The sequence below is a fragment of the Quercus lobata genome, chromosome 2 (assembly GCF_001633185.2).
Source record: "Quercus lobata isolate SW786 chromosome 2, ValleyOak3.0 Primary Assembly, whole genome shotgun sequence".
In the NCBI taxonomy this organism is placed as follows: Eukaryota; Viridiplantae; Streptophyta; class Magnoliopsida; order Fagales; family Fagaceae; genus Quercus; species Quercus lobata.
This window is the reverse complement of record NC_044905.1, coordinates 33,751,277-33,771,635: the sequence shown is the minus strand read 5'-3', so window position 1 is coordinate 33,771,635 and position 20,359 is coordinate 33,751,277. Positions and strand designations below refer to the sequence as shown.

Below are 20,359 nucleotides of genomic sequence, written 5' to 3'. Positions count from 1 at the left end.
TTGGACAGAAGTCAATGAGGTCAGATGGGTGATTTCAGACTGCTGGGGAGATCATTTCAGCATTTACTTTATGGACTTGGCTGAAAATGGTAAGATCTCTTTCAAGAGTATCTTGCTATTTTTGGTATAACAGCTAGTTGCTAGGATATCAGTATTAGATGGCTAATGATATCACTTCCAGCCAGGTGTCAAGTGCTGAATGCACTGCTGGGGTTCAGTTGGAAATGTTTCCTTTTCGAGTGTTTGTGTTTTTGGTCCATGGTTCCATTACAACACATTTCTAGCAAGTAATAGAAGGATTGGTTGAAGGCTAAGGAAGCTTTAGAGATTTGGTCAAGGTCTTATTGTGTTGTGACATAATCTTGGTGAGCAAGAAGAGTATTTAATGCTCTGCTTTGGCAGCTGGCAGAGACATATATGGTCTGATTGTGGCAGACAGCACCTAGGTATGAGAGATATCATGAATATTTTGCATATAGTTGGAGATTAAAGATAACCAATCAAATTAGGCCATGTATTTGAGTTGGATTTTAGTTAAAAGAAGTAATGAGATTTATGTAGAATAATATAATGAAGTTTCTAAATTTGTATAACAACAGTTGGAGATTGAATGAACAGTTACCCAACAGTTAGATGGCTGGAGATATTGAGTATTTGTCACATGGTGAATATTAAGTTTTAGGAAAAGAGAAATGGGGAATTTTATCATTTAAAGTGCTATGCGATAAGAGATACTTACCATATGTTACCCGCTACACACGGACTCATCAGAGTTTAGGGAGTTGGAGAAGACACGCCAAGCAACATGTTTCTTTTATCAACTTTAAACCGCTGGAACTTTACTAAACATACCTCTTGGCCCTCCAAACCATGACTCCCAAAGTTTCCCCAAAGAAACTTATGAGCTTAGTTCATAAGCCAAAGATAAGATGACGTATCTCAGGTTTTGTTGTTACTTGTGTAAATATGGGCTCTTGTTGAAGAAGCTGCTTGCCATGAGTGTAAGAGAGGTAATATGGGCCGTGAGTTTTGATTCATTGCTTAAGCCCAATCCATATGTTGATGTTGATGATGTCGTAGGGTTATGATCCCAATTGATGAAGAGGAAATGTGGACCATGAATCCGCCTCTTGAAGTAAGGATCTTGTGGGCCATGTGAGCCCAATTCATGTAGTCGAATGAGATATGAGCTTATTTTGGGTTTTAAATAGATTTACCAAAAAATCAATAATATGTTGATGTGGCATGGGTTGCCAATGAAGTAACGCCACGTGGACCGAAAAAATGGTCCTCAACAGTATGTAATTACGTTTATACACACACACACAAAAAAAAACCTCTTTCCCAAAAAAAACTAAAATGTCATATATCTTATTTCTTCACTAAAAAGATAACACTTGAAATAAATTAAAATAGAGTACTATCCTTAGGCAGTGTGAAGTACCTAATACCTTCCCCACACGTAACCAAACTTTTGAGTCTAAGATCTTTGGTTCTAGACATTTGTTTACCTTAATTAATAAACCCTTAAAATTGGTTTAGTTAATTAGGTAATTCAAAATGAATTAGACAAATAGATGACCAATCACACCTAACACAAAACCAATGGTTGGTAGTGACTCCTAAAATAAAAATAAGAAAAAGGGACTCACACACATACACACACACACAAAGAGTCACATCGCTAAGTGTGGGCGCAAGCGCTTGCAATGATGGTTTGATTGCTTTTCCAATCATGGGAATTACGTCTTGGCCTAGGGCAGACCATGGTGAAGGATGAAAAATTGAGTTGCCACCTAGATTAATTCTAGGAATCATGAATATAGCACCCTTGTGAAATGACTAATTTTTACTAGAGCACGTGTCCGAAATTTGGATATGGGGTTGAGAAGGTGTTAGGCACCCAATCCCCCCCCTCCCCCCCGACCCATAGGTTGGACTCCACTCATTGTGTTCCAAATCTTAATCTCATTAAAGGGTCTTTTAACATGTTATTCAAACTCACACACACTCTAACATGTATCACACAACACCTATGCATCAATGCATGTTCAAGTTCATATGCATGCTCATGGCATTCAACCAACAAAACCCTAATCAAGATCTAAGCAATAAAATAAAGCAAGACATGTCAAAGCAGATGAAATGAGAGTCAAAAATATGAAAAACGGACTAGGCAAAGACTAAACATGTGAAAGAAAGCAAGTAAAAACTAAAGGGAAGTGAATCTGGGTTTCTAGACAAGAGTGTGCGGTGCATACATAGGGTATGCGTGCACATCCTAACTGTATGCTTACGCACACTTCTAGTATGCGTACACATGCATGAAGCATGTAGACGCATACACACCCAAAAACATACCCAAAAACACAAAATAGAAAAAAAGAAATCTAATAACCTATCATGCTTATAATAAAAACACAAAACAAACCTAAGCTAACACAAACATATTAAAGCAATAAAAAATATAAATAAATAAATAAAAAGTGAAGAGTCAAAGTTAGAACCTTTACCTCAACATAAGGACTCGTTAGAGCTTGATTTGACCATTCCCCTCACTCAAACTAATCAACAACAAAACTAGCAGATTAGTAAGCTTTAGAACTCAAAGCCAAGACCAAAATAGGTCCTAACCAAGTAAAACTTGACTTGAATATGCTTTATATGAAAAACTCCCTCTCTGATTCACTATTCTCTAGTGAATCTTGTGGATTTCACCTCCTCTTGAAAAAGTGCCTTTTATGGCTTTTTATAGTGGTAAAATAGGGGTGTAGGGCGGCTCCAGACAATTTGGGATTTGTTCCACATGAATTTATGTGCAAAAAAGCTTTCCTTTCATAGTTTCTGGAACCCTAGATACATGTGCATACCCTAACTATGCGTATGCATGGTTTGAGTGTGCGTGCACAAAAGAGGTAGAAAATGAAGTGTCTACACTAAGGAAAGCTTTTTTGTGCACATTAAGCTTTCCTTTCATACGAGATTGGGCCCTAAATCAACCTTGGCCTTAGAGTAATATCGTCATTGGGGAACAGGAACTCGAGTCATAGGAGGTAGAAAATGAAGTGTTTACACTAAGGACCCAATGTACGGCACCCAAAAAATAAGAACCAAATTTTTGGGTTTTTGGGAGGGGGGCATCCATAACAAGTTGTACAGTTTTTTTTTTTTTTTTTTTAAATACTAATCATTAGAACAGCATATTTATAAGATTACCAACACAAATAATAATTGATTTTTATAATACTATTTATGTTGGTCTAATGCACTAATTCAAGCTAAGCATAACTTCAAACCAACACAAATAATAGCAAATTTATATCCTTATAAACATGAGCATAATACCAAACCAACACAAATTATTTTATTAGTGCATCAAACCATACAATATATATTTTAAATATAGGAGAGTTAGATTAGGTAGATTTGTGAATCAGTTGACCTGCACGTAACCTGACCCTACTGGGTTGGGTTAGATTTGGTTGATTTTGGCGAATCAGTCAGTTTGCTACACACCCTTATTAATAACTATCATAATGATCAAATTTTTAATTTACTACTCACTCCATCCCAAATTTTGATCTTGTATTCTATTTTAGAATGTCCTGTTTTAGAATGTCTCAAAATGTTGTCATGTTTCTAGTTTTAAATCCCACTAATTTACTACTTTCTTATTATGCCCCTACATTATGGATAAGCCACAACTTGCTCGTATGGCGAGTTGTGATGGTGAAGAAAAAGTTATAAGTCCACAACTCCACCACTCACAACTCGCAATGTAGACAAATTTTGACTTTAATTATGTTACTAGCATATTGCTACTTTATTTTCAAGAGCATAAATTTTATTTTATTTTTAAAACCAATAGACTCATTGTAGACTTGTAGTAGCCAGTAGGAGGAGATTTTTTTTTTTTTTTTTTAAAGATTTGATTTAAGGGATAAGATTGAATTTGAAGCCAAGCAAATAGCATTTGTATTGTATGGGTTGTTCTACAATACCCCCTACTTTTTTAGTGGGTACAGACCGTCTCTGATGGTTGTATAAACTATTTGGGATTTATCTAGGGTTCAATCCCCGCCTACTCCAAAAATCGATTGGTGTCTTGATTTGATAATAAAGAGCTTTCAGTAGAAGTATATGCCATGAAACTCTCTTAAAAAAATTTAAAAAAAAAATAAAAAAAAATCCAAACTGTATATTTAAGTTTAACGGAAAACCAATTACTGGTAGAGCAAGTTACCGTATAAAAGCAAATAAACAAAGAACCAAATCATCTTCACTCTCGCTTGCGAGATTAATCAAAAGAGGATTGTTTTGGATAGATAGCTCCTTATGAGTATATTTGTTTCTTATCTCTTGCGGGCATGCTTTTTGTCCATCTATATCTCCTTTCAGCATCCCAATTTACTCACCAGTTTAGGTAACGATTAAAACAAAACTCTAATTTCCAAATGATTTGTTTTCTGTGTTAATGATTTGCTTGTGTTCTTCTTCTTTTTTTTCTTTTTTTAATATAGAGAAATAGCCTTGATTGGTCCAAAATAGTTTTGTAATATGTCCTATGATTTATTATCGTACTATAACCCATTGAATCCACTACTTTTTAGATACATTCAAATATGTGGCCGATTAAGGAGTTATTTACTTTTGCTCACGAGAGTTTTAAGATTTGCCATCATCAGGGGAATGTTTGAGTTTCATTTGCCTATTTTTTTGCATTATAGGCTTGGATAATTGTTTGACTATTGCTAGGTGCTTTGATATGTTGAAGAGTCTAGAATAACTAAAATAATTTCAACTACATGGGTTGGATAGTTCTTATTGTGGACATCAGTTTTGGGAAGTAACTAAATTATTCCGATGTATATCGCTCCTGGCTTTGAGTATTTGTTATATGGTTTGTTAGTGATGAACTTCTCTCTCTCTCTCTCTCTCTCTCTCTCTCTCTCTCTCTCTCTTAATTCTTACCTTAGGGTCTGTTTAGGATCTGCTTATTTTGTTGAAACTGAAAACTTTTTGCGGAAAGTACTATAGATAAAAGTAAAAGTTAGTTGAATTAGTATAATGAGACCCATAAATAGTACCAAAAAGTGCAGTGGGGTCCATGAATAGTAGAAAAAATAAGTTAAATAGTAAAATAAGCTAGTTTTTTAATTTTTGCCAAACACACACTTAATGTGATTTGTTGGTTGAAGAATGGAAATGGGATTTATATAATGCAGCAGAAGTACTTTTTCCGATCCCATTTGACTAGCTTTTCTTTTCATCTTTGCAATATGTTTTATTTTCACTTGTTGCTAAATGAAGCTTCCCCGTATGTGTGACCCATTTGCAAGACATCCAGTAAAATTGTGAATGGCAGTAGGAATTTTTTAGGCATACTATTAAGATGAAAATTGCAATACTGCATAAATGATCAGAATGCTAAGAATAAAATGCTTGCATTTAAATATTTTGTTATAAATTCTAAGGATATTAATTTATTTTTAATTCTTCTATTCTTTTTGTGTTTATCACTTTAATCATAATGTCTTTATTATATGCTATATTTGATAAATTCCACTTTGACCCACAAAAAAATACTAGAATTGGTCTTCATATTCTCCTTGAAGGCTTTTGCTCTTAACAGTTGTGGTTTTCTTTCACTTTGTAAGTATCTCCTTAATTGAGATCTTGCTACTGGTTCTCCATTTACCCCAGTCATCTGCATTTTCCCTAAAACTAATGCAATGCATTTTGATCTAATGTTTAATTATATAAGATGAAAATAAGACATGTTTTTGGACTATTATGTTAATGTTGGATTTTAGAGTAACTGACTCCAACTCAGATGAAACAAGCTGCACAAATACTTGAAAATGATTGTATAATTTAGAGACCACAATATATAGTAACTTACAAATGTGTGATAATATGGTGTTTGAGTGTGTGTTTGGAAAAAATTAAAAAACCAGTTTATTTTACTATTCAACTTATTTTTTCTACTATTCATGGGCCTTACTGCACTTTTTGGTACTATTCATGGGTCTTACTATATTATTTCAACTAACTTTTAGCTTTATCTATAGTACTTTCAACAAAAAGTTTTCAGTTTCAACAAAATAAATGGATCCCAAATAGACCTTGAGTGTGACTGAAATTTTCATGTGCTTTGATAACAGGTTTGTTGATATTTTTCCTTAGTCTGCAATTGTTTATATTAATGAATCTTCTTTTTCCTAAATTTTAGAAGAAGCCCAATATCAATTGCAACCGTAGTCATTTCACATATACATTATTACTCAACTTTCGATTATAAGAAACATCATAGAGGTTCATCATATGCCTTTTTTTTTTTTTTTTGAATTTCTTTTAAACTTATCTATATGATTTTGAACTTGTAGATATTTTCAGTTTGAGCTAGATGAGTCAAAATTGTTGAATCATATAGTTATATAGATGAATAGTTAAGGCTCTATGCAAAGAGATGTGCACTTATGAACATCTCATTTTTCGATGTGGTGATAGCCATACCATATAAGTGCAGATATTTCACTTACCACTTGAGTTGCAAAAGGGAAAATAAGAAATTGGGGAAATTGCACTTAAGCCACCTGTGGTTTGGCCCGTTTTAACAATGTCCACCCATGGTTTAAAAGTTGTCACTTAACCCACTTGAGGTGGGCTTCATTAGACCCCCGTTACCCACCTCTGCCCTTTCCGTTAGAAAATCTCATTTACTATATAAGCCAAAATTAGAACGCAAATAGAACCCTAAAAAAGGACCGAGCTCTCTTCCCTCTCTCTACCTTCGAACCCCCAAACCCATTTCCCTTTGTACTCTGATTGCCAAAGTGAAATTTGAACATGTCTTATTCAAGTTATTACTCGGGTTCCAATCACCATTCATGCTCTGCTGACAGTTGCCGGCTATGGACTGCTCTGACCTGGAACAATTTTGGGAGAAGGTTTTATGGGTGCAGCTACTATGATGTGGTGAGTAATAGTTGGTTTTCATATTTTTTTTTCCTTTTTTATTTTCTGGTTTTGTTGGCTTTATGAATAACCCTAATTTGATTTTGTTTGTAGGATGATGAACTAATTGTAAATACTTTAGGTGGTTGGATGGCAAAACATGTAAGCGTGGATCTGAAGTTGCACCCATTTTCCTTGCAAGATTCAGTATGTACAAGAATCAAGCAAGAGTTGCAGAGGAAAAGGAAAAAGAGGCTACTGATAGGGAAACAGCAACTATTGAGAAGGAAAACAAAGCCAAGCAAAGGGAAGAAAAAGCTAGGATGAGAGAGAGGATAGCTAAAGAGAAGTTACAGAAGTACAAATTTGCACTTGTTGTGTCATGGGAGTTTTTTGCTATTTTGTATGTGGTTTTTTGGTAGGATGAGAGAATTTGGAACAAAGCCATTATGTCTGCCTTGAAGGTAAGTTGTTGTAGTTATTGTATAATTTTGGGTACTACCACTGACAAGTGTATTCCATGTATTGGCACCATGTAATGTTGTTGTTTATTTGAATAAAGTATACAATTTGTTCTTTATGTGATGTGTTCTTGTTTATGTAATGCTACCTTGTTTATGTAATTTGTTCTTTATATAATGTAATCTTGTAATTTGAATAGAGCACGTTGTCTTGTTTATGTAATGTGTAATGCTGCCCTGTAACGTGTTTTTTATGTAATGTGATCTTGTAATTTGAATAGAGCATGTTGCCTTATTTATGTAATGTGTAATGTTATATTGTAATGTGTTCTTTATGTAATGTGTTATTGTAATTTGAATAAGGTATGCAATCTGTTCTTCTTTATAAAGATTGTATATATTGTACATCAATAGGGTAGGCAAGGACATGCACCCCACAAGATTCTGTTTACATTAATTGAAGAAGCATAAAGAAGTATGTTTTAAAGTAAGACCATTTCATACTATACTATATATTAATAAGCATTGTTCAAAATAAGTGGACTCCACCTAACATTAATAGCTAAACACTGCCAAATTTCATCTATATAATAGGTGGTTCTGTCCCTACTAAGACTAACAAAATATGCTTTACAGTATAAAGTTCTGCACAATAACAAAAAAACAAAAAAGTGGTGACATGCCACTATCAGACAAGCACAATAACAAAAAAAGTAAAGTAAAGTTTTTGCTTCCACATTCTTCAATTTTCATTTCCCAAAGACCTTGCCCTTATCCTTGTCCTTGCCTTTACCCCTGCCTGTTAAGAACATTACACTAGATGTCTCAGCTCTTAATCCACCTCCTATCTCATATAAGAACAGATGACTACTCCCAACTACCCTTGGTGGTACCAACCCCCTTCGAGGCTACAAAATACACAGAAACTCCATATCAAGATCTGATCTAGTGTTTTATGTACATATAAAGGGTGATGTTTGTGTTTGTGTATATACCTGAGATAGAGGTTTTCTTGTGTCCCATGTTTCCTTAGAAGTATGAGAGGGCTAGCTGCATAAGAACCATTGAGCTGTAGGTGCTTTACTTGGTGGTGGTCTGCTTGAAGTTGAAGCGGATGTTTCAGTTGGCTGCCAATGTAGCTGGTTGACTTGCTTGATAAGTGGTTGGTTTTCTTGTTGAATGACTAGCTACCCCACTTGTTGGTTGATTGGTTGTCTGCTTGGCCTTCTTGTTTACTGGTCCAGGTAGGTGCCTTGTTTGCTGGTTGACTGCCTTGTTTGCAGATCTAGGTGGCTGCCTTGCTTGAATGGTGGTTGCCTGGTTGGCTTTCTTATTTGCTAATCTTGTTGACTGTCTTGCTTGCTCATTGGTTGCCTGATTAGCTGCCTGGGTGGTTGGCTGCCTTGCAAACCTCATTGGTGGTTGCCTAGCTAGTTGGCTGGCTGGTTGGTTGTCTGGCTGGCTGGCTAGCTGGCTAGTTGGTTGGCTAGCTAGTTGGCAGGCTACTTACTGCCTGCCTGCCTGGTTGGCTACCTTACAAATTTCCTTGGTGGTTGCCTAGATGGCTGACTGGCTAGCTGGCTGGCTGCTTGTCCCTTGTCCCTTTTGTCCCTACAAACAGAATAGCCTTACATTAGAAATAGATTTGTAATATAATTGTCATAGTGAACACATTATTGCTATACTTACAATTTTTTTTTTGCCTCTCAAGTCTCTGTCTCCTTTGCCATGGTGTCTCACCAGTTATTCCAGCCTTACACCTCCTTGAATTATGCTCCTCCTGATGGCAAAACCCACATTTTATAGGTCTGTATGACCTAGAAACTTTGCATGGGTTGTTTGGCTCATCTGCATCTTTCTTCCTTTTCATTGGTGGCCTACCTAGAGGCTTGTACACAATTGGAGCAACAGGGGCAGGAAGGTTGGTTTCAACCTATTCATCTTAGCCAGGCAGTGGAGTAATCATCTCCTTATATGCAGCCACATAGGCATCCTTTCTAAAGCATGCATGCACATAATCCTCAGGCCTCTCTAGGTTCTTATAGATTACTGCAACACCATGTTTACATGGGATTCCTATCAAAGTCCAAACTCTAAAAGTACAACACTTTCTTGTAAGGTTAACCACATGTCTCTCATACTCATTATCAACCTCATATATATAGCAACCTGATGGAATAGCAGAAAATAACTTAGAATCAACTTTCAATTGCTCAAGCTTCTGCATTATGTTTGGACATATGTCACTAGTGAATTTTTCAATCCTAGACCTCTTACTGTACATTCTAGTCATCAACCTAACCCTAATCCACTCTAGCATGGCAATGATAGGCTTATCCCTAACTTCTAGTATCATAGAGTTAAATGACTCACTAAAATTGTTCACATAACAATCAGAGATGGCCCTTGAAGTAAAATGTGACCTGGTCCATTAGGTTGATTGGATGTCTACTAGATACTCTCATGCTTCTTTGTCCAATTTCTTCATATCTTGCATTCTCTTCTCAAACTCCCTAATTGTTGTTGCTGCAGCACACCTCCATAATGCAGCCTTCAATTCTAAACCCATGAAGTTTAACTTAAAGTTGTTATAAATATACTTCACACAAAATCTATGTTCAACTGTTGGAAACAACATCTCCATGGCAGGTATCAATCCCTGGTTATCATAAATACAATCAAAAAACATCCAAAGAATAAAGATGAACACCATCTGCCTAAGAATAAAAACAAAACTTTCAAAAAACAGAAATGTAATGACAGTCTCAAAAAGCAAGAATCCAAGAATAAAAAAAACAGAAATGTATTACCTTCTGCCTATTTGAAATGAACACCAGATTCAGCTCATCTGGCCTCCCAATATCATCTGCAAATGTTTGTAAAAACCACACCCAAGAATCCTTATTTTCTTGCTCAACTACACCTAATGCAACAGGGAAAATATTGTCATTCCCATCCCTTGCAGTTGCTGATAATATATGTCCACCAAACTTGCCCTTCAGGTGGCAACCATCTAATCCTACAAGTGGCCTGCACCCCCCTCCCCAAGAATCCAACTTTCTGTGCATTGAATTTCACATACATCCTCTTGAACTTGGGTTGTGTGTTAGGCTCAGTAATCTCAGTTTGTAAAATCACTTTACTCCCCATATAAGTTATTCTTATCATCTCTGCATAGTCCCTTTGCTTTCCATACTGCAACCTCTTATCACCTAGTATGAACTCTCTAGCTTTCCTCTTAGCTCTGTACACTTGATTTATGCTCAAGTCCACATACACATCCTGCATAACTCGATGCTTCACACCAGAAACTGCTTAATCAGGGTTTTTGTTGAAATCATCCAAGTATTTCCTAGTCACATATGTAGAAGTGATCTGGCTATGCTTGAATGTCCTCCCACATGTACAAGTTGGAATCATGGTTTTTATCTAGAAGGTTAACTCCCCTGCAATCTGTGATGCATATACCCTCCAACCACATTCATACTTGCAGTGGACAGAAATTTTGTCTTCTCATTAAGCTTGAACTTAATGTCCACAGGCTTTTTCACTGCATATTCCCTCAAGGCAGCCCTAAACACCTTCCCATTTGGGAACTTCATACTCTTGCATAACTTCGGGTTACTCATGCCAGTCTTCTAATTAAACTCTGGACATCTCACCCTTTTATCCTCATCCTCTGAACTGTTTATGCTCCTAGTGTCATTATCATCAAGAGCTTTTTTAGCCCAATCATTAGTATCAACAGCTTGATCACTGGCAGCAGTTTGATCACTAGCAACAGTTTCTGGTCTCTTCCCATTATCTGTAACTAGCTCTCTCACACCATCTCCCTCATTTACATTTTCAGTATCTCTTTCATGCTCTCTCATTGGGCACCTAATTGTTCTAAGCACCAAATATGTCATTAGGATAATCTGGTCCTTCATACCCTTCCTTTAGCCAATCAGGTTCATCCACATGAATAGCTTGATCACTACCAACAGCTTGTCCATCGGTAGCATGGTCATCCACATACACAACTCCACCAACACCGCCATCCCTTAAACCCTCAACAGGTTCTTCACTAACATCATTTTGGTCAACCACAGATGATCTAACAGTATTGGTCACCTCCTCACAATCAGTATCATCATCTTCATCATTCATTTCCCATGATTGGTCTACTGCAACTGGTTGATCTGGTTCAACTATAGGTTCTTCAATAGCAATTGGTTCAACTTCAAGTTCTACATAAAGTGTGATTTCATTTGTTGGCCATTCAGCAGGTAGTTCACATATGTAGGTCACATCATCATCTGAAGTAATTAACCTTAACCCTTGCTTTAAGTCACCACCAGGTATTAAATAATAAATCCTACTGTTAATGGGTCTCCCAGTCTCAGCACAAATGTCTTGTATCTCAAAATGACTTAGTAGATCTGGATCAATATTAGCCATTGTAGATACCTCACCACCTACATACTCTAAACCAGGGTTCCACTCAAAATTCCCACTATAGTGAATGGTAAAATCAAAACGAATTTCAGCAGCCATCTGCAGGAGTTAAAACACATGCACAAACAACAATAATTAAATACATAACCGACACACGCATAGAGAGCACCAATGACAAAAGCAAAATAATTTCAGTTGCACAACAAACACCAGGTAACGTGGGGTCAGAGACATGAAACACAACCAACTAAACAATTTGTCTCCATGGGACCACAGACAACCTAAATATTCCTAGGGATCACAGTCATCAATGTCAACTATAAAAGAACAAAACCTAAACAATGGTAAACCACTAATTTTATGACAGAAAAACTTTAATCCGAATCACTTTCATCAATCGTTACACATTGAAAAAGAATAAACACAACAATGGTAAACCCTAGAAATTCATTTCATACCTGATATAGAGGAAAACCCAAGTTTCAGCTTTAGCACACCTCCTCCTTTCTTGCAAGTGTTCAGGAATTAAGGTTTGGCAATCAAAGTAAAGAGAGAAAGGGATTATGGGTTTGGGGATTTTTGGAGGTTCGAAGGTAGAGAGAGGGAACAGAGCTCGGTCCTTTTTTAGGGTTCTAATTGCGTTCTAATTTTGGCTTATATAGTAAATGAGATTTTCTAACGGAAAGGGCAGAGGTGGATAATGGGGGTCTAACTGAGCCCACCTCAGGTGGGTTAAGTGACAACTTTTAAATCATGGGTGGACATTGTTAAAACGGGCCAAATCATAGGTGGGTAAAGTGCAATTTCTCCTAAGAAATTCCTACAAGTTAGAAGTTGCCCTGTTGAGAATTTAGGAATGAATGATCCAGACATGTAGGCCCACAACAGGATGCTTTTGATTGTCTCTTTTTCAATTATTGCCATGATGGTATTAAAATATAGATGTGAAGGAAACACATTGTAGTGGATTTCTTTGTAAATTAATTTTTTCCTTCTTATGATGAGCAAGTATTAGAGTAAGTAGTAGTCAAGATACTTATAATGGATTTCTCTGTAGTAGAAGTAATAAATTCTTTATCCTTTCATATGTGAACCTATGTAAAAATAGTTTCATATAGCATTCACATCACCAAAAAAAAAAAAAAAACCACGTCAGTTTATGTATCAATTGTGCAAAATGGGATTTTGCTACCGAGCTTATGCAAATATACAAGTTACTGTAGATTATACAAAACATTTTTTATCCTTTCTTTGTGTTTCTCGAGAATGAAAGAAAAAAATGGATAATTTTTTTGTATGTGAAGAGAAAGATACGATTTTAAAAAAAAAAATTAAATAATGTATCATCTCATTCTTCTAGTAGAGGAATTATGCTGCTGCTAGTTAATAATGTACCATCACATTAGAAATAATGCCGCTTTGTGTGAAACAAATTCCTCTACTAGAAGAACGAGATGGTATGGACCTGCTAGTTTTGTTTGATTCCTATTAATGTTAGTTTTGTCTGATTCATATTAATGAAGTGATTATTCAAGGGCAAAAAACATTGAAAGAATCGGGTCGGGTTATTTGTTTTATTTGTTTTTGGTAAAATTGAACCATGTCTTTAAATGGAATTGAAGGGTTTAAGGATTTTAGTTATTTAATAAATAAATTAAATTGCGTGTGACACTATTACCTTGCGTATGGATGGCCAAGAAAGGTATCTCACTAAAGCAAAATTCACTGATATGCATCAAACACGATGTACACAACAAATTCTAGTTGAAAAAATTCATTTCGGCACAAAATAATTTTTATAATTCATTGCTGGGGCTACCCTACATAGGAAATTACATACAAAATGTGAGATCAAAGCCTCCACAAAACATTCAGATGTCAATCTTAACCTCACCAAGAAATCCTATGACTCAAGCGTGACAGCTGGATAGTCCTCATAGCCAGTGATACCGGTTATCCGTATCCTTGTATTTGGCTGCAAAAGTGAGTAACATTCAAATCATTCTAAACAAGATTAGCCAACAGAAGAATGAGTTTGGCTGCAAAAGTGAGTAGCATTCAAATCATTCTAGACAAGATTAGCCAACAGAAGAATGAGTTTAAATTATATTAAAGATATTTTATGAAAGTACATAGCTAAATTATATATATAGATAAATCATATGAGTTGAACTATTGCTGTGTTTGTGGATTGTAGCTAGGATGGAAATAGCAAAATGGGAGGTTCACCCATCAAGGAGATTTTTCTAGCAGGCAACACGACTCAAGTCTCAAGCTTGACCACAGGTGTCTCTACCCGGTGGTAATTTACAACCACCAAGGAGCAGTTGGGTTCAATTCTGTCATAAAACCCCCATGGCACAGGGCTGGACAGTTACTCCCGCAACACAGCTGTGAGCTTAAAATGAAATTATCATGTTCATTTTTTTGGTTGCAAACAAGTGAGAGATAACAGTGGAAATATGTTGGAAGAGAGCAACAACTCTAATGCCAAGTGCATAATGCATATATGATATGGTAACCTTCTTGTACTCCTTGAGTCCTTGTTTTAGTGCCAATTTTTTATTTGGGTAAAATACATATCTAGTTCTTATCCTTTATACCATATTTCAATTTGATCCCTAACCTTTCAATTGTGTCAATTTGGTCCCTAACATTTTCAATGTCATATCAATTTAGTCCCTATCATTATCTCTTAGATATAAATTGATGACGTGACAATAAATTAATATTTTATTTTGGTCATTAGTCACGTTGGCAATTTTCATTCAAGAGATAACGACAAGGGCTAAATTGATATAGCACTGAAAAGTTAGGGACCAAATTGACACAATTGAAAGGTTATGAACCAAATTGAAATATAATGTAAATGATAGAGACCAAATACATAGTTTACCCTTTTTTTTAAGCGATAACAGTTGCTTTACACATTCACCAGAGTTACATATACGCAATAAACCATTAACAGTGGCTACTTTACCATCAATGATACTAGTAAACTTTATACGATACCTGTCGATGACCAATATTTCTCCGATAGTTTTTCTTCTTCTTATACTTGAAGACAATTACTTTGGGATTTAAACCCTGCATTAAAGATGTAAAGGTCATGGAGGAAGACGACAACAATAATCAGGCCTTACATTCCTGATACACATGATATGTATCTAACTATTTTGGTCAATTAATTATATGTATCGGGAGATAATGAACTACCTGCTCTTCAACCACAGCATGTACAGCAGCATTAGTCACCACTGGTTTTCCAATGTAGGTACTGTTTCGGGTTCCAACGAGCAACACCTTGTTTAGGATAATCTGCACAAGAATGAAAATTCAAACAACTTAATTGAGTCAAAAAGCCAAAGTTATAAGAAATTCATAGCTTCCATAAAAATAAAAAATAAATTTTTTTGATAAGTATAAAAATAAAATATTTCATAGCTAAAACTATTGAAATTAAAGAATACTCTCATTAAGGCAGCTAGACAGACCATCTTGTTTTACACTTGAACTAAATTCAGATAGATTTATGTTTCAACAACAGGACTTGCTCACTACATTGAAATGTTGAAAATAATTATTATAATGCCCAGCAGCCCTGGAAAAACTTAAAAACCTAATGTGTTTTAAGTACCAAAGTGGTCACACAGAGCATCCATGCATTCATAACAGTAAAGCATTTCTAAATTATAACAATCTGTAATTCTCAAAAGAATTTTATGTTTGAAAAGGGAAAAATTGTAACCACGTCAATTTTGGGATGTTATTATGGGAAGATATTTGACACAATCATACCAAGAGAAGAAGAAAAGCATTAATGTTCAAATTCATCATGCATTAGAATGGATTAGAGAGCCATACTTTTCATATACTACTAATAACCCTTTTCGAAACAATTACAACTAGCCCCTTTTTAATATAAAATAGGAGAATAGTTATGCAGGAAACATAAGAGCTCTTCACTTTCATTTTGACCTTTTTTGAGGTGTGAATGAGAGGTTCTTAAAGTAAAATAGGGACACAAAGGCATATCTCTACTCTGTGATATCCTAGTTTCATATTCATATATGCTAAGATAAGGAGATACCTTTAACTCTGGAATGCCATGATGACATTTAACAAAAACGTCAAGTTATGAACATGTGTAGAAGGAATTACAGCGACATAAGCACAATGATTTAAAATTTCTACTGTTTATAGAAAGTGTAAATATATTAAAACAAAAGAAAGTTTCTCTACAGATCATAGTCATTGTGAACAAGCCAAAAAATCACAAGTGATTCATAAAAAGTTTCTCTACAGATCATAGGCTATCTTTTAAACAGCATAGAAGACATGTCCACAAGCTATACTCTTTGCTCTAGGTTTGATGCAAGAAGTTTGTCTATTTCATCACTTTGGTTTGTCATTAATACGCATGCAGAAAGCATCAGAGTGCTAAAGCAAGACCAGCATGAAGGTGTATTTCTTTCCTAGAGGATGCCCATAGTGCTGAGAGTGTAATAAGGGTGTAAATTCCTCTCATCTTCTCCAGGCCAAATTGTTAGACTCTTAAGGGCTCTTTGAAAGAAGGTAATTCAGGTGAGCCCACATCTGCTGCTCTCAAAAGAATCCATTTATTTATATTTTTTCTTTTCTTTTGTTATGAGACAAGGAGTCACTGTCACTATCATATGTTCCAGCATTGAAGAGTCAATAAGGGTCTATCCTGCTATTGAAAATTTTTGACTTTAAAGGGTTACTGATTTTGAATGTTTAAACTCACGAGAATTAATTACATTGTTATCATTTAGATGTGCTTAGAATTTGAATTTATACCACATCTTAGACAACACTATATTTCAAAACATAAACTTTGATTTGTTTTAAATAGTTTTATATAATTATACATACCCATTTCATAGCAACAGAACTAACATTTTTTACTATTATGGACAGTATTTTAAAACTTCCTTAAACATTGATAACAATACTTTTGGGTGAGATATAAACTCTTGTTTATAAAATTAATTCAATGTAGTTACTCTTAAGTCTTAACAGTGAAAATTCAAATTTAAGTATCACATAAGTAATTTAACTCCCCTATGTCAATGCTTAATGTTCTTTTGCTCATTGCCAGTCCCAATCCCAAAAAAGGAGGGTAGCAATAGCAAAGTGATGCTAGAAGAAAGAATAAGCACTCAACATAGGTTATTTGTATTAGAAAATGGAAAAGAAAAATTAGAAACAAAGGTGAAGGGATTGTAAAACTTGATGGTCAAGATATTCCAACAAGTGAGAGCTTTCAATATCTTGAGTGCAATTTGTAAAGAATGGGGAGATAGAAGAGAACATGAATCACGGTATAAGAGCAAAATGGATGAAATGGAGTAGCACACCAGGGGTATTGTGAAATATTAAAATACATTTATGAAGTTAAAGGAAAAAAAATTTATAAGACATAAGATCAGTTATGCTATATGGTATTGAATGTTGGGCTGTTAAGAAGCAACTTGTTCATAAAATAAATGTATTTGGAATTAGAGTTAAGATGGATAGGTAAAAATATAAGGAAAGATAGGATATGAAATGAAGAAAATTGTTTAAAGATAAGGTAGCTCCCATTGATGAAAAAATAAGGAAGAGGTGCTGATAGATAAGAAAACTAGGAATGATAATTCATAAATAGATTCAAGTTATGTTGTTTAGGGATATAAATCATATGATTGTTTGATATTAGAACACAGGGTTGGTAGGGTAATAAATCAATTGGTGGATTAAGCCAATAACAGATTTTTTTTTTCCTGGTAAGAAAGGAAGTTTTGATATCGCAGGGAAAGCCCAGCAACTAAAATTACAAAATGCTTCTAAAAGAAATAAATTAATTAATAGATAAAGTATAATTTGCACAAAGGGGTAGCATTGTGTTTGTCATTCAACATACAAGGAGCATTAGAAATGTTGAGAAACAAATGTCTACTATCACATTGAAAAAAGGTTTCAAATCAAACGACCCAACTAAAGACAAGACAAAGATAATATATTATTAAGTTTTCCGTAAAGTGCAACAAACTTGATAAGATTTCAAGCAATCAACAATAATAAACAAGAATTCACAGGAATTCAATACATACCTTATCATTGACATTAGCGTCTTTGAGCCTCTGAGTATATATAAACCGACCAGGAAATACAATGTATTGACGTGATCCAACCTAAACAAGGCCGAAACATAACAAACACGCTCATAGAATAAACATAATGATTCGTATATATCCTTAAAGCACTCCAAAGACAAAAATAATAATCAATATATCATCCGTATCCCCAAAATTCAACAAGTCTAATGACACAATAAATTTCACAATTGTTGGAAGTAGCAAGTTGTGATAGGTGCACAATAAAAGTGATGTTGCACTAAGTGAAAGTTATTTTGTTCCCACCTCAAGTTGTGAAATTTGTGAAATTTGGTGAGTCTATAGCATTGTTGGACAAAATTACACTAAAACACTAATTAATTATGAAAGAAAATAACACTGGGAATTGAAATTTACTCTGAAAACACACATAAGCTATCTTTCTACACTAAAATATATGTAAAACAGTACAAAACATCTTCTGGGTAAGCAAAAAAATTACTCCAAAAACAGAAAATAACAATAAAACTATCAAATGGGTCACCTCAAAATCACTAAAAGAAAGCATAGAGCATTGCGGTTTTGCCATTACTCACCATGACCACAGCGAACACTTGCTCACGCTTGGGGACTTGTTCTGAGGAGGTTTCGACGATTTGAGCAGCTTCAGGCTCTGGAGAATCGATTTCGGGGGATTGGGTCTCGGAATCGAGCACGGCTGCTTCTGATTCTGAGGATTTGGGGAGGAAATGGAATGTGTGTGAAGAAGAAGAAGAAGAAGAAGAAGAAGAGCGAGAGTGGTTGTGGGAAGAGAGAGAGAGAAAGGTGAGATTGGTATTTTTAGAGAAAGAGAGTGCTGGTGTTGATGGGTTTTGCTTTGGAGAGATTCTGCAATGGGTTGCGAGAGATGAGCATAAGGAAAGTGTCACAGAAGCCATTGTTGCAATTTGCTCTCTCTTGTCTCAGAGCTCACAGCTCTGGTTCTTTTGTGTCTCACTCTTCTCTTCTTTACGCTGGGAAGCAGCAGGTCTATCCTATTCCTATCCGTTTCTCCACGAATGACCCATATGCCCTTCAAATTGCACTTTTCATGCTACAGTCACTCTATTCAAACCAATATACTCATATAAGATTTTTTTTTATTTTTTGTCAAGTTGTCTAACTAGAATTTTTGGAAAATAAGTTAACTAGATGTTTGTCGCAAATCAGGGGCTTGGCTGAGTGGGTAAGGCTCGTTCACTTCATACATCACACCTAGGTTCGAGTCTCGCTATCTGCAGGAGTCCGTTGGTGGGCATCCTTAGTGGGGTTGACCCCCCACACGGTCTGATAGGAAAACGGGTTGCGCCCATGCCGGACCGTCGTCCTGCCGGGGGTGTAATATAACCATAAAGGTCCCTATTTTTTTTAACCAAAAAAAAAAAAAAAGATGTTTGTCACACAATAAAAGTAAAAGAGTAAAGTTTGAACAGCTAAAATCATTCAAAACTATATACTTGTTTAAAATAAAGACATACATACAAATATGTGATGAAGTAAATATATAAAATTAAAAAAAAAAAAATTGGATATTAAGAAGATTACTTCTACTTATGCCTCAAAGTGAAACAGAGAGGGGAAAAGAAATTTATTTATATTTTGTTTTGGCGAGGTTACAGTTCAGAAAAAAAAAAATAAAGATATATATGGTAGTAATGAAATTTATGGATAAGAAGTTATAGTAGTTCTACCAAAAAATAAAAGAAGTTATAGTAGGAGTGTTTTTTTTTAATTGAAAATAAAGAATAAGAGAATTGTAAGAAAAAACAAAACACAAAAAAATTAAAACGTGAGAGGAAGGAAACCACAAATTATAAAAATAAAAATAAAATAAAATAAAATAAAAAGAAGAAGAAGAAGAAGAAGAAACGGTTAAGAACTTAAGACTTGATAAAGGTTTTAATAAAAGTAAATAAATAAATAATTAAAAAAACGTGAGTTTAGTGATTAAGGAATATATAGTTGGAGTAGATCAAGTGTGAGTTTGGATCCACGTTCACGTCCACGTTTTGACAAGTTTGTGCGTTTTAAGCTTCTTTTTTTTTTTTTTAAGACCAGCGCTTGGTGCACTGTTCATGAACAGTGCACCAAAGCATATGAACAGTAAAGAAAAAGAGTGAACAGTAATTTTTTATACATTTAAAAATTATTTTACTACAATATTTTTAATTTTCGACAAAATAAGTTGTATCCAAATGGACCTCAAATATGTGAATAGAGAGTATTCCTTTTTTGTAGGCAATGTTTTAATGGATGTTAGAAATGTATTTTTACCGGATTATCCTTTAGTTTTGTCTCTAGTTAGGCTTCGTTTGGGAGTTCATAAGCTAATGAAATGGAATAGTC

General features: G+C 35.0%; 3 protein-coding genes across 3 annotated transcripts; 1 reads left to right on the top strand and 2 right to left on the bottom strand.

Moving 5' to 3' along the window:
• Positions 1-6,679: 6,679 nt before the first annotated feature.
• Positions 6,680-7,474, top strand: LOC115975310. Its single transcript, XM_031096042.1, has 2 exons — positions 6,680-6,978; positions 7,072-7,474. Exons 1-2 carry the CDS (start codon positions 6,850-6,852, stop codon positions 7,282-7,284), a joined length of 342 nt encoding a protein of 113 aa, XP_030951902.1. The 5' UTR covers positions 6,680-6,849; the 3' UTR covers positions 7,285-7,474.
• A 2,405-nt stretch (positions 7,475-9,879) lies between these two features.
• On the bottom strand, positions 9,880-11,047 carry LOC115963438. Its single transcript, XM_031082437.1, has 4 exons — positions 10,906-11,047; positions 10,501-10,729; positions 10,229-10,448; positions 9,880-10,077 (listed from the first exon to the last, which is right to left on the bottom strand). Exons 1-4 carry the CDS (start codon positions 11,045-11,047, stop codon positions 9,880-9,882), a joined length of 789 nt encoding a protein of 262 aa, XP_030938297.1.
• Positions 11,048-13,562: 2,515 nt separating this feature from the next.
• On the bottom strand, positions 13,563-19,046 carry LOC115975397 (50S ribosomal protein L21, chloroplastic). The gene is made up of 5 exons (XM_031096161.1): positions 18,571-19,046; positions 17,972-18,052; positions 15,072-15,173; positions 14,868-14,942; positions 13,563-13,830 (listed from the first exon to the last, which is right to left on the bottom strand). The coding sequence occupies exons 1-5, from the start codon at positions 18,910-18,912 to the stop codon at positions 13,759-13,761; spliced, it is 672 nt and encodes a 223-aa protein (XP_030952021.1). The 5' UTR covers positions 18,913-19,046; the 3' UTR covers positions 13,563-13,758.
• Positions 19,047-20,359: the final 1,313 nt, after the last annotated feature.

Excerpts from the sequence above, each read along its gene's own strand:
- LOC115975310 (XM_031096042.1), top strand. The coding sequence starts at position 6,850 with ATGTCTTATTCAAGTTATTACTCGGGTTCCAATCACCATTCATGCTCT. Across the intron at positions 6,979-7,071 it reads GGTGCAGCTACTATGATGTG|GATGATGAACTAATTGTAAA; the intron begins GTGAGTAATAGT and ends TTTTGTTTGTAG.
- LOC115963438 (XM_031082437.1), bottom strand. The coding sequence starts at position 11,047 with ATGAGTAACCCGAAGTTATGCAAGAGTATGAAGTTCCCAAATGGGAAG. Across the intron at positions 10,449-10,500 it reads CAACCCAAGTTCAAGAGGAT|GCCACTTGTAGGATTAGATG; the intron begins GTATGTGAAATT and ends AGGGGGGTGCAG. Across the intron at positions 10,078-10,228 it reads TCATTTCAAATAGGCAGAAG|GGATTGATACCTGCCATGGA; the intron begins GTAATACATTTC and ends TATGATAACCAG.
- LOC115975397 (XM_031096161.1), bottom strand. The coding sequence starts at position 18,912 with ATGGCTTCTGTGACACTTTCCTTATGCTCATCTCTCGCAACCCATTGC. Across the intron at positions 15,174-17,971 it reads ACGCTAATGTCAATGATAAG|ATTATCCTAAACAAGGTGTT; the intron begins GTATGTATTGAA and ends ATTCTTGTGCAG. Across the intron at positions 13,831-14,867 it reads GAAATATTGGTCATCGACAG|CCAAATACAAGGATACGGAT; the intron begins GTATCGTATAAA and ends TCACTTTTGCAG.